At 35.6% G+C, this 13714-nt stretch overlaps 1 protein-coding gene across 5 annotated transcripts in view; it reads left to right on the top strand.

The window, feature by feature from the left end:
• strbp (spermatid perinuclear RNA binding protein) overlaps positions 1-13472 on the top strand; it is a 198107-nt gene extending 184635 nt beyond the window's left edge. For all 5 annotated transcript variants that reach the window (XM_072566329.1, XM_072566326.1, XM_072566323.1 and 2 more), the window contains one exon: positions 429-13472. In XM_072566329.1, the coding sequence (XP_072422430.1) occupies positions 429-523 (95 nt within the window). In that variant the 3' untranslated portion in view covers positions 524-13472. The remainder of the gene's footprint in view (positions 1-428) is intronic.
• The last annotated feature ends 242 nt before the right edge of the window (positions 13473-13714 follow it).

The raw sequence follows: 13714 nt of genomic DNA, 5'->3' as shown, positions 1-13714 counted from the left end.
AGAAAGGTTTGTTTGGATGTCTCTAGGATAATGTTAGGAATATTGCTACTCATTGCTTTGACAAGTTGACCATTTCACTTGTGTTCCATAAGATCTATAAACAAGCAGTTGTACATCTTCCAAAATGATGGCTGTGTTTTTTTTTCATGTATCTTGTCTTGTTTATTCCAAGTGTCTAACCACAGTGTCTAAAACCCAGGTTGTTGCAAATTTTACATTTCTCTGCTTTATTGAAAATGAACAATATGATATCAAAGTAGGAAATGTGTGTTTTAGAATTTTAATACCTTTGACTAAGATTGCCCCTTTTGCAATGAAAATTCCACATACAGCTAAAGGAGCAGAGAAATATAAATGCTCATGAAATAGCTTCACTGCAATGATAATTAATGTGCAGTTTTGCTTCTCTGCTTTGTTCCTTACTGTAGGTGGTTTTTTCATTGACAATCCCTATTACCAGCCTCGGGCCATCGCACCTTTTATTATTCACTTGGGTCCTCAGGATTTCGACTCTGACTTCTAGAACCATCAGGTTGTGAGACTTGAAAACTTATTTTTGTGTTAGTTCAGCTGTGGGCTAGGAAACAAAGGCAGACTGTTTCAAGGTCATATCTCTATCCAGCCCTTGCACGAATAACAGTCATTGGAAGTAGCTTACTTTAAATTTAGAGTTTAAATGTTTAAACCAAAATCATGAGCATTGTTTATTAATGATTCCGATTAGAAATTTGAACTGTATAATAAAGTTGATTCGCTTTCACTATTCCTCCATTTTAATATAAATTAATCCTCTGCTGTTTCATTAGAATTTGCATTTGAAATTATTACATGTATTTGTTTTTGTACTTAAGTAAAAGTATTGTGAATTTGACTTGCTTTGTCAACTCTGCTGCTAGCCATTTACTGAATGGGTTCAACAGTGAAATTTTGAAATGAAATGTCATAACACATGGTAAAACCACCAGATTATAAGTCTTAAGTATTGTGCAATATAAGAGTAACACTGAATCAATCCTTTATTTACAAAGTAGTGAGCATTGCCTATTATGGATTTATTTAAATGCTAGTGACTTGGTGTTTTCCTTGATTTATTAATACAGGGTTTAAAAAAAATTGTAAAATAATTTTCTAAATTTATGGTGGCTGGGCACTGTTTAAAGTCATTGTTTAATACAGGCAACAATGTGAAAGCTGAACAATGCTATGAGCTTTACCTGCAATAAGATACTTGAAATCTGATCAAAAGTATCTGGGAAAGAGTAGTAAGTTCAGCACAATAAGGGACAGACCAATTTTAATCAATAATTGACATTTTCTATAGCATGGCTGATGAATTATTATTTATTCATGTATCCAACGTTTGGAAGTAATAATGAAACAATGGCCAGTACTTGAAATGTGCATTCATTAACATTTTCGGTATATAGAGAGCTATAATTTTTACTACACTTCTTTTAAACCGTTGGAACAATAAATGCCTTTGGAAATATCAATCACTATAATAGCCATCTGAAAACATGTGCTTTGATGTACATTAATCTTTAAAAACTGGGAACTTGCCTTATCTCCATTTAGTAACTTGCTTTAGTTCAATTTAACTTTAGTTTCAGAAATAAATAACGTTTTGGCTTGTACGTTCCGATTCATGGAATTATAACAATTCAGAATCTTTGTTTTTAAGAACTTCATTGTGTCTGGTTTTGATTGAACCCTGCTTATGTCTGCAGTATTCAAGTTAATTATAAGCTGCTTCACTTTTTGCTGATGAAATTGATGCTAAAGCCATACCTAAGCAAGTAACATCAGCAATGATATCCCACAAGTGAAAAATTATTGCATGTATGTTTTGAAAAGTAAATAAGTTCTCAATGAATGCATCACCTGAAAGTTGGAAATGGTTTATCTATGCTGCAAAAGTCATTAAAAGGACATGTGCCATTGTGTTACTTTAGATTATCTTCACTTCAGTGCTCATAAGGTCTCATTGCTATTTAAAACGTTTTCCATTTGGTCTCAGAAAAGACCTCCAGCAAAGACCACTTTTGCATTTTATCACTTTTCGTGTGGATTGATAATAGTTATTTGACAATCCTTTTTGAAAGTTAATTTTGAATTTGCAGACAACATGTCTGCTGTGTCACATTATTGCTTGCATCTCAATATTTTCTCAGCAAGGTTGTTTTAGGCAACCTAATTTCTTTCTGCTGATATTCCCTTCAGTTAATGCAAGCTTCTGGTTCTAAATCTTGACAGGAATTTTGCTTTCTATCCCTTTGATGACACTGATCATTTTGCCTTGCAACAAACATCTCATGATTCATCAAAATGGCAAAAGCAAACCACTTATTGTAAATAAATCCTGTAGATGATCTTAGTTTTGCAGTTGTACCAATGGTTCTAATCGAACCCAGGAGAATTCTATAGAGCAACCATCATTCTGCAGTTCTTCCAGAATTAGTCAGGAGGCTGATTAGTCTCTGGGTTCTGCAGTCATGCTAATTCTGATTGTAATGCATGTTCTAATGTATCAAACTTCACTAAGCTTTAACGGATCTTTGGTGGAAACATTCGCACTAACCTTATTGGCATTTGGATTAAATTGATGTTCACTACACATACAAGGCAGAAGGGCCCTTTTAAAGTAATTGATTAATAACTGGGAAGACTTTAACTCAAAATTGTCATACTATATAGTACTCATCAGATTTGATTGGAGGAGTATTTTACTAACTCTAAATAAAATAAGTAATTACTTCGAGTAATTTGAATGTTCAAAGCCAGATGAGTTAAAAGATTAATGCAAGTCCACTAACCTTATGCCAATTGAAGTGTGTCTAATGTGCTTAAAGCTTAGGTATGTATGTCATTTGTAAGCAACAGTACATCAATACAAAGTTATTATCTAAGTCAGTATTAACAGCAGTTTCACTCTAGATATTTAACCATGCTCAAAATAGTATTATTTTAATTTTTTTAAAATCCTAAGCATACAAATTTCATTTTTTTTTCAAATCTCTTAAAGTACAAACTTGAAAATGACATTCTTGAAATACTTTATGGACCTGTGCCAACCAGCTGTTTCTCAGTATTACTTAATAATTCAAGGAATTTACAATATTAAACTTGGTGGAAGAGTAAGCAAATCAAATTGACAGTTTTCCACACATACAAGAGTTAAGCTAAACAAAGTGTGGAAATGCTCAGGCTAGGTAGCGTTATAATTGCACTTGCTCAGAGGATGAATACAATTTGAATGAACTCTTGTTTCAAGCAGCAGCTGGCTCCATTCCCCTCTCACCAGTCAGTGTGAAATTCACTGCTGAAACCATGGCAAGCAAAGTACCCATCACCACAAAGAGAGACTATTCTGGAGCATTGAGCTGGGACAATTTACCAGCTATACGTGTGAAACACACAAACACTACTGTTAATCTACGCAGAATAAGTGCCCCCTTCCCCAGCCAGCTTCCATCTTTTCTTTTTATTTTTATTACCTAATCCCTAAAAGTCTCTACAAACCCCAGTTTTAAAACCACTGATTTAACTGGCATCCTAAAGGAAAAAGTACCTATCAAGACAGTTTTTTTGAAGGGCTACTTCATTTTTGACTCATCTCTTTGCAGCTCAAGCCATTGAAAATGATGAAATGTTCCATTGTTTCTGCTGACTGCATGATTTTTACATGTTGCTCCCGTTACAAAGTGAGAAATTCATTGAGGTGAAAATGGGTGGAGAGAGGGGAGTAGCTGACAGAATGCACATTTAAAGAGCTTCAAGAGGCACTCAAATGTGAACTACCCCCTTAGATTTTTCCTGAGCCTCCCTAATGAGCGTAATTTGCTGGGAATGTAGATTCCAAAGATTCCTGGGGCTTTTGACATGTAATTGATGCATCTGCAGGCTAAACACTTTGTGTCTATTGAAATGAGGCGTCAAAGATTATTTGAGTGATTAAGTGACCTCAAAGGATTCTTCTCTTCACCCAGAAGTGAAGAAACTTTTGATTCTAGAGTCGTAGAGATGTACAGCATGGAAACAGATCCTTCGGTCCAACCCATTCATGCCGAACAGATATCCCAAACCAACCTAGTCCCACCTGCTAGCACCCGGTCCATATCCCTCCAAACCCTTCCTATTCATTTACCCATCCAAATTCCTCTTAAATGTTGCAATTGTACCAGCCTCCACCACTTCCTCTGGCAGCTCAGTATAACAGCTGTTCAAGTGTTGCAGCCTGGGAAGTGGTAAAGCATTCATTGGACACAAATGATGACTTTCCAAATAGACAGGATAAAACTTTTATTCATCAAGATTGAGCTTGATACTGTGCCTCTCCCATGCTATATGAGATGGTTATTCATATAGCAAGACATCTGCAAGTTCTAGAATAACACTTTTATGCAAAAGATCTTGCTGTGTAATTAGTCCTTCCCTACTGTCCCAAGAAGGTGAAGATAGAATGTGTTACATAGGAAAATTAGAGGATACTTATCCAACAATATTGAAGAAATGTTGCAGACTTAAAGGAGAATGCAGAGGAAGCAATTTTGGTATGATATTGTTCCAAGCATTGTACTTGGGTTTCCCATTGTATCTGCAGAAACGTGTTTTGAGTTGATCTTCCAAGGCAAGGGGTTTTGTTGTAAGCAGTTTGAAGGTACATGGCAAAGTTGATTCGGAATGTCACCATGCAATCTTTCTGTGATTTATATAGTTGGACAAATTGCTATAACTGTATTTGTCATGGCTGGTGCAAAGCTTCTTGTGAGAACCTTTCTTCTGGGAAACCTCACTGACCATGAATCATCTAGTTTCCCTACTTACTCCAGTAATTGTGCTTTGAGATTATTGTTTATTTTCTAGACTTGGAAAGACAAAATGAAATCTGCCATGTTATCTATTAGCAAACTTGCATCTTTTTTATTCAAAAGGATTGTATAGTATTTCCAATGTTAGGCCAACTAATTTTGAAAACTTATGAATACGTTAACTTCAAATTAATGTGTTGTGGCAACAGTGCAAAATTTGTTATGAAAAGTAATAGATAATGCTCTCAAGGCTCCTTATCTCCATAAGCAGCTTGTTCAATAGCACTAACATGAAAATTATTTTTCAGGTTTTTAGTCCATAGATATATTCTCAATAATGGTAAACTAGCATAGGTCTATCAAGTCAGACAGTTTGTTTTGAGCTGTACCATGACTGGACTGTTTCTATCGTTGTTCTGGATAATTACCATAAATCTGTGTAAATTTAAGAACATCTTTTTGCCTGAAAATAGGGATGGCTGTGTGTCTGTACTTGTTGAGAACTGGTTTTTCCAATGTTTAAACTGGTTAAACTGTTCTGAAATATAATTGGTGTCATGTTTCATTTATCGTCTATATTTGACATCAATTATGTCATGTTAGAAATTTAGTTTTTCATTATTCATTTTGTCTGTTCCAACATAAGTGTTCTCAACTGCATGTTAATCTTCATGCCAGTCAAGATGTTGCCATACTTAAATTGTTATTCTTTCATTTATTATGTGTATTCTAACTATACTCTGCTTTGAAGACCAGAATAGGTTGGAACTGAGTCAAAATTAGTTTTCTCAATATAAGTTAGCACTTCCAAATAGACTAAGATTGGAGCAGTCAAAATCTGCACATTGGCTGCATGAAATTCCACATTGTTTAAGGTTTTGGACTGTGCCCATAATTCATTGCAATCTACAGCAGATGATAATACTACGTTGCTACAGCATATATTCTAGAGTAAACTTGACTAGCAATCCAGAAACCCAGGCTAATGTTATAGGCAAATGAGTTCTAATCCCATTATGGCGAATATTGAAATTTGAATTAATTTTAAACATTTGGAGTTTTTAAAACTAATTTAGTGGCAACCACGAAATCACTGTCAATTGTCGTACGTCCTTTAGGTAATGAAATCTGTTGTCCTTACCTGGCATGGCCAATGTATGACTCTAGACCTACCCAATATGATTGGCTCTTAACGGGGCATTTAGAGATAAGCAATAAATGCTAGCTTAGCCAGTGACACCCCTTTTATTAAAAAAAACTACGTGTCAATTCTGTCAATATGGTACCACAGCAATGAACCAGAACTATTCTGTGGAATGATGCAAATGTAACTGTCTGAGAATCCGTTTTTGTGGATCCAGCAGTAAATTGTTAGACAATTGTTTGAAATGTCTTGTGTTTCACTCCTAGTCTGTACTCTCTTTCATGCTATACTTGTCTGCCATTCTTCCATTTTATTGTAATGGAATGCTTCTTCACCAGTGGCAGAGTCAAGCTTGCCCACAGAGGTAGATCTTCTGTTGAAGAAAGTAGGATATGTAGCAGTTGAGGTGTCTAGTTGTTGGTAGAATACAATTCGAGTATTGTTGAAAAATATACATTTGTTGAAGCTTTACTGTACACTCATCAGGACAATTTCCAAGAAGTATCAATGAAAACTGTGGCTGGCTGAGAAGAGAGTGCTGATTGGTTGGTAGATGAACACCAGTAGTAATGTCACCGTGTATCAATGTTTTTGTATTACTTTGGTATTTCTTTGAATCTGATGAGTACAAGACAAAAAGCTTGGATAAGATGTATCCTTTTTCAACCATAGTCTACTGGGTTTTTTCCTTCCAGATTTCCAAATCATTTTATTGTGCAATTTATGTTTAATGCCCTTATTGTAAAAGGCAAGCATGGAAGAAATGTTTCATCTGGTATTCTTATTATGTTAATACATTAATTGTTCTTCACTGTTGTTCCAACTTTTATATAAATGCATCTGTGTTATATTAAAAGAATAACCTAACATACTTCATGTTGGCAAATGGCTTCTTATAGCCTTGTTTGAATACCATCAGCCATGTTTTTGAATGTGCTTTGAAACTATGCCCAGTCACCTTAATCTACAGTTTATGCAATAATTTGTTATAATTGAATATTTCTCAGTTGTAAGCTAAAGCACAATTCTAATTCAGCAATACTTCTCTCAGGGTAATGAAGGGATTTGAAATGCTGGTTGTAGATCTGGACTTTCTAAATCCCTACCAAGATGTAGATTGAATTTTCAAATGCACAAATCAGGGCAGTAAAATTACCAAACTCTTCCAAGATAATTACCTTGATGTAATCAATTATTTAGCTTTCCATTTGTTTATGAATTTAATTTACAGAAAGTACTTTTGAAGCCTCAAAGCTTACCTTTTGAGACTATTGGTGGATATACACCATGAAATATATAACAATATGTAAGTATGTTCATCTAGGTGAAAGCTACAGAGAAAAATTAGTCTTGATTGGAAATGTATATACTTATAAGTAACGAAGGCTCAAACTACTTTGAGGTAAAAGCTTATTTATGTGTTGTTAAATGTTTACGGAAGTGTGTATGGAAAGAAGAAAGGCAATAACCAGTTTAATAATGAACATAAATTATATATAGTGTATATTTTTTTGTTGTATGCAATTTTTGTCACAAATAACTGTGCAACACAGCCAGTACTTGCATTTTGTAAAATAAAATATCACTATTTAAAATTGTGTTGAGTATTTTTGAACAAATTGAGAAGTAAAAGTAGCTTCATGGTCATTGCCCCTTACTGAATACTCTTAAATGAACCATCTTCAGTGTTGAAATGCTAGATTTTTGCACGTGAATGGAAATTTCACCGAACAATTAACTCTATTTACATCATTCTGAAAAAATGCTCTTTGTATAGAAGTTCCATAACTTCATTAAGATCCACTAAAACCATTGCACAAATTCAAACATTTGTTGTCTTTATTGAGCATGTTATTTTGAATAATTTCAGTGTTATAAAATGACTAATTAAATACCACTATATGTAACTTGTTGAATACTATGAAAGAATGCTAAAATATTATTTTAATCTACCTTCTGGTCATCTTCGAAAAATGAGTTACTGGCACTGAAGCATCAATATGGGGAGCTTGGAGCCATGCATTCAACGCTGTCTTCTGTCCCAAAAAGCAAATGATCAAAAAATAGAAAGATTCAAATGTGTTTGGAAAATCATACACTATTAAACTCATTTGTGCTGACCATCTTTCTCTATTTCAAGAAATGTATGTTGCATAGCAACTTATGCCATGTAATGCTAGAATAAGGAAAGGGTGTGCTTGTGGTTTTCTATTTGTGAGTGGAGGAAGGGACAATGTAATTAATTGATTAGTTCAACTCACACCGATCCAATACTAGTTTGTATATCCAAAACAAGAAATCGACTAGATCACTGCATGTCCCCTTATGCAAATCTTTGCAATGACAGTGATAAATAATATTTCAAAAGAAAACTGAGAAAAATATTCAAGTAGAAATTGTGAATGAACACTGCATGGACATCATGATACTCTTCATACTATTGCTCATCTTTGGTTTCACTGGAACTAGTTTTTTTTAAATGTTCAGGCAACCAAATTTATATGAAATGTGAATTAAATGAAAGCACGCATGTGCAAAATGTGACTGTCGCAGGACCATCATATTTCTGAATGATACACTCAATTCTACTATAAATTTTTTCTCGAACTCTTATTGGAGAATCATCACACTAACAGTCACTTGCTAATGCAGAACTTGAGTATTGCTGAAGCTTTTTGTACATGCATTAGGACAAATACAAGAATACCAAATTTCAGCTGATTGCAACAATTTGTGTGACCATAAGGAAAACGGCACTGATTCTTTGACAAGTCAACTCATGCTGAGGAATGGAGAAAGTAGTGGACGTTTCCAGGTAATTGAAAAGAAAACTTGGAAGGCTTGAACATCTTCCTTTTGTTTGTAGAGAACCAGTTCTTGCGTACAAAATATGTCGTTCTAATAAATATGAGTCATATTGGAAGCTCAATTGATTCTCCTAACTTGGTTGTTACTGTAGCTATTAATGCCCACAGGATTATTCCACAAATGTTACCCAATTGTGTAGTTTTGCAAATCAGGACTGATTGATTACAGCCTGTACTGTATTATAAACAGCCAGAGAAACATTTGATCATTCATGGGTGCGACCTACATACCTGGCAACGTATTGGTGCCACACTTCAAGTGCAAAGTTGCTCAGTTGGGCAAATTGTTTTTTTTGAGTCAATGACAGCATCCCTATTAGTTGAAAACACTTTGCATGTTGCCGCTGTCGCATAACAGTGTGAAATGCTTTTCTAACTCCGTTTTGATGTTACTCCGATACTCTGCTTCTTCAGGTAAGAGGAGATGAACCAAGTCTGAAAGTGTTGACCTTTTGCCCATTTGCAAATAATTCCACCTTTGAAAAGTAGGAGCAAAGTTTATTCTGGACATTTTTATTAATATTTCGCAGTCATCATCTAATTTGATCATATCAATTTGCAGATTTTTGTAAACCAATTAATTATTTTTTTGTTACTTTGCATATACAAGCAGCCCCTGTGCCCTTGATTTGGCCAAGAACATTGAATATCTCAAAATGCCAAAACTCTTGTTTGTGAACTGATTAAATTTCCTTTCAACCTGTTGTCACTGTTCCATATGCTGACCAGCCCTTTTAATAAAGTTACATTGATGACTCCTGATTTTCCTTATTCTGGATTGGTAATTAATAATCATTTTGAATTTACTGAATGCTTTGTATTCTTGCAACCTTTCTATTCATATTCCCTTTGATCTTCTCATGGCATGGATGTCCTTGATTATACAACTGCTTTTCTTAGCTCAGTCCTGATTTACTGCTGAAAGTCTTCTAATCCTTCATTGTTCTTTCTCAATATCTTGTTATCCTTGCTAAACTAAAGGGCACCATTAGGCATGGTATTTAAAAAGTAAACTGGGGTTTTTAAAAATTGCCTCGTTAAAAGTATCTGTTAATTCAACCCAACACTTTAACTTCCTTTTGGAACACGAACAGGGCATGGTGTACTGTGCATCAGTGATCTGAAATCTCCTTTTGCACAACCGTTGTGAATATATATTTCCCAGCACTCTTTTGTAGATGTTATTCCTTTACATTTGTATGCATTAAATTGAATCTGCAACTTTTTTCTTTCCACAGATTAAATTCTTCTGAATGTGTACATGGTTTTCTCAACTTTTTGTTTGTGTTCCAATTTTGAAATAATCAGCAAATTTTACATTTAAACTGATTGCATTGCCTGAGTTTGTAGGGTCGTCTTTATCAATGAAAGATGCCCTGTAAGTTAGAGATATTTGACATTGACCAATGCAGGAATGTAACAATGAAATAACTTTTGAAATACGTTTAAAACACAATGTAGAATATTTGGGTGGAGCTAAGAAATGGCAAGGGCAGGACATGTTGGTGAGAGTTGTTAACAGGTTACCAAGTGGTAGTGGTGTTGCAGGGCAGAGTATAAATGAGGAAATTTGATATGCTCGGGGAATGCAATAATTATGGATGGCTTCAATCTACCTGTAAACTGGATAAATCTAATGAACACCAGTTCTGTGCAGAAAGAATTTGTGGAATGTGTTTGATGTAGTTTTCTGGAACATGTTGAGAAATTAACTGCGCACAAATTATTGTAGATCGGGTGTTTATGATGAGAAAAGGCTAAATAATAATCTTCTGAAAGAGCTGTTACTGTTACATCAAGCAGAATAAATGTATGGAAAGCAGCAGCCTGCCTGAGGACACCAAACTGCATGTCACAAAGCCTGTGTCCTCATGTATTATTTTACAGTAGTGAGACCTGGATGACTTAAGCTAGGCAAGAGAGAGGCTGAATTGTTTGGTTTGTGCAGTCTCAGGAATGTGCAGTGCATTTCTGGCTAAGTCAAGGTTACCAACTCAGAGCTCCAGGAACTCCCATCAGCACACATTATTACTAAAGCAATAACATCTGTGCTGGCTTGGCATATTCGTTGGATGGATGACAGCTGCATGCCCAAAGACAAATGTGGTAAACTGGCCACTGGGTCATGATTTCTTGAGTTTTCCAAGCCTTTGCTGCAAGATCACTCACAAGCGAGAGATTAAGATAGCCGATATTGATAGTGAACTAGCAGACATCTCTGGAGTCTGTTAGGAGATGGATTAGAAGAGAAGCAAAATGGTTAGTTACTTGAGAAGAGGACCCAGAGAAGACAAAGGCCAATAAGTTCATGCACTTTCTCATCTTAATTTCATCCTCTACAGCAAAATTTAGTATAAACTGCAATAAGCAACTAGTACAGTGCAAACCACCAGGTCACAAAATTGAAGGCTGACACTTACTGGGTCTAACAATACTGGAAAACATCTCCCTATATCTAAAACAATTTTAGAAAAAGTGGAATAAACCTGGTCAGATCCTATGATTTTGTTTATTGGCTGCAATCTTCTCAAAGCTACTTGCTTAATTACACAAGTATCAAGTCTGCAAAAAAAACGTAACCATACTTCTGGATTTCTGATTAGTAAGAAAGTAGCATTTTCTTACTTTTGTAGAATATCTTTATTAATTCAAGCTCCCAGTGTGCTTCATGGAAGTCTAATACTCAGCAATGCAAAACGTTAGGGAGGCTAGACCAAAAAGAGAGACTTTAAGGACCGAATCCCAATGCTACAAACTCCTCCACAGGTAGGCCAAAGTGACACCTGTTGAATTCATCCAGGTTGAACCCTGCATAGTTTGCATAAATGTGATCCACACCAACCCATGTTTAAAATTTCTGGCACTGCTGTGAAACTATTGACCTTACTTTGAAAGTAATCCAATTTCAGTGCTACAGTAATAATGGATTGCTGATTATTTTCTTTATCTCTAGCTTTATTTTGAGATAGGGACCAAAAAAAGCCTTTCCTATAACATTTTAGATAATATCATATATACTTATTTTTGATAAATATTTACTTGTGAAGTTTCTTGTTCCCACTATGTTCTCCATTTTCTTTATTATATTGTATTCATTCTAATATACTAATGGTGTTACGAATTGTCACTTCTCCTGTATCGCTACAATTACTGAATCCCTATTTTTAGAAAGGAATTTCTCCCATTGACTATAAACTTAGTTTATGGTTTTTATTTGTAAATTGAAATGTGGCAATTTTTTTCATTTACTTTAACAAAGACCCTCATTGGTTAACATCTCAATCAGATCCCCTCTCTGTAGTAATGGAATCAGATAGTTGTTATTATCATATAGTTGTTCAGAATCAGATGAAGGATTATAGTATTGATCCAATCCATTAAGTTATTCAGTTAGCTCAGTTGGCTGAACAGCTGGTTTGCAATGCAGAGTGTGTGTTCAATTCCCACATTAGTTGAGGTTACTGTGAAGGGTTGTCCTTCTCGATCTCTTCCCTGCTCCTGAGATGTGGTGACCCTCAGATTAAACCACCACCATGCTTTAATGAAAAGTAACCCTGTAGTTCTCATAGGACTATGGTGACTTTATCTTGTTACAAGTGATTAACTTCAAATCTGAAATTTGTATGACTTATATTGCCTCTAGCAAAAGTCCTGCTTCATATTGATTAAAAGCCATTTACATTACCCCAAAGTCTGATCAGAGAATAATATGAGATACATGTAGATTTGCAAAGGTTCAAAGTAAAATAACACTGAGCAGAGGTAGTCACAGTGTGAAGAAGTTAATGATTTGTGCCATATTATAATACATATCAGATACTTTTATCTTCACTCTCAAATTTGTTGATTGAAGAAGCTGCGAATGGACTAACAGAAACATTTTGTCAATCGTTACAAACATTAACTTGGGAACATTAATTATAAATTATTGTTATAATGTCACATGGCGCATTGTTGTTTGTCAAGTGTATGATTAAACTGATCAGCAATTATAACATGCCGTGGCCGAGGAAAGAGTCCTATTCGTACAGAATGGAATCAAACCCTATCGTCCAATTCATCCATGCTGAACCAGGTTTCCCAAAGTAAACTAGTCCCCCTTGCCTGCGATTGGCCCAGATGGTGGATGCAAAGACCCCTTTAAGAATGCAGCGGAAGCGGGCTCCTGAGCTGAAGCGCGTCCACTCTGACCAATTCTTTCTTTCTTTTCTCATTGTTTTTACTTTTTTCCTTTTCCTGACTTACCTTCTGGAGGGCACTCGGTAATGGAGATGGCAGCTGGGTTTGGCCATGAGGTCGCTGATATTCCTGGGCCAAACTCTGGCAGTCGGTGGCATCGCGGCGGAGGAGAGAGCAGAAGCAAACAGCCCAGGTTGGCAGTCAGGCCTGAAGTGGGGGAGGTTGAGCCCTTTATAGGGAGAGTGATTCCAGCAATGGCCAGGCATTTACGGACTGTGGTGTTGAAGTGTTAACTGTTTCTTTGCTTTTCCACATTTTATTTAGAAGGGCTGTAATGTTTAACCTTCTAACTTTTTCTTTTTTTTCTGTTTTGTGCCTAACATTCTGTACCTGGCTACCTCTGTACTGAAATTGGCACCTTGTAAACGTTGCACTGTACCCACGTGTCAATAAACTTAGTTCAGTTCAATTCAATTCATATCCCTGTAAATCTTTCCTATTCATGTACCTATCCAAATTTATTTTAACTGTTTTAACTGCACCTGCATTTATCACTTCCTCTGGCACTTCATTCCACATACAAACTACCCTCAGTGTGAAAAAGTTGCCCCTCAGGTACCTTTTTAAACCTTTCTCCTCTCACATTAAAAATATGCCCCGTAGTTTGGAACTCCCCTACCCTGGGGCAAAGACCTTTTGCGAGGCGCCTTATCTAT

This window comes from Chiloscyllium punctatum, chromosome 49 (assembly GCF_047496795.1).
Source record: "Chiloscyllium punctatum isolate Juve2018m chromosome 49, sChiPun1.3, whole genome shotgun sequence".
NCBI classification, from domain to species: domain Eukaryota; kingdom Metazoa; phylum Chordata; class Chondrichthyes; order Orectolobiformes; family Hemiscylliidae; genus Chiloscyllium; species Chiloscyllium punctatum.
Note: the sequence above shows the minus strand (reverse complement) of the source record. Positions and strands in the feature narration are given on the sequence as shown.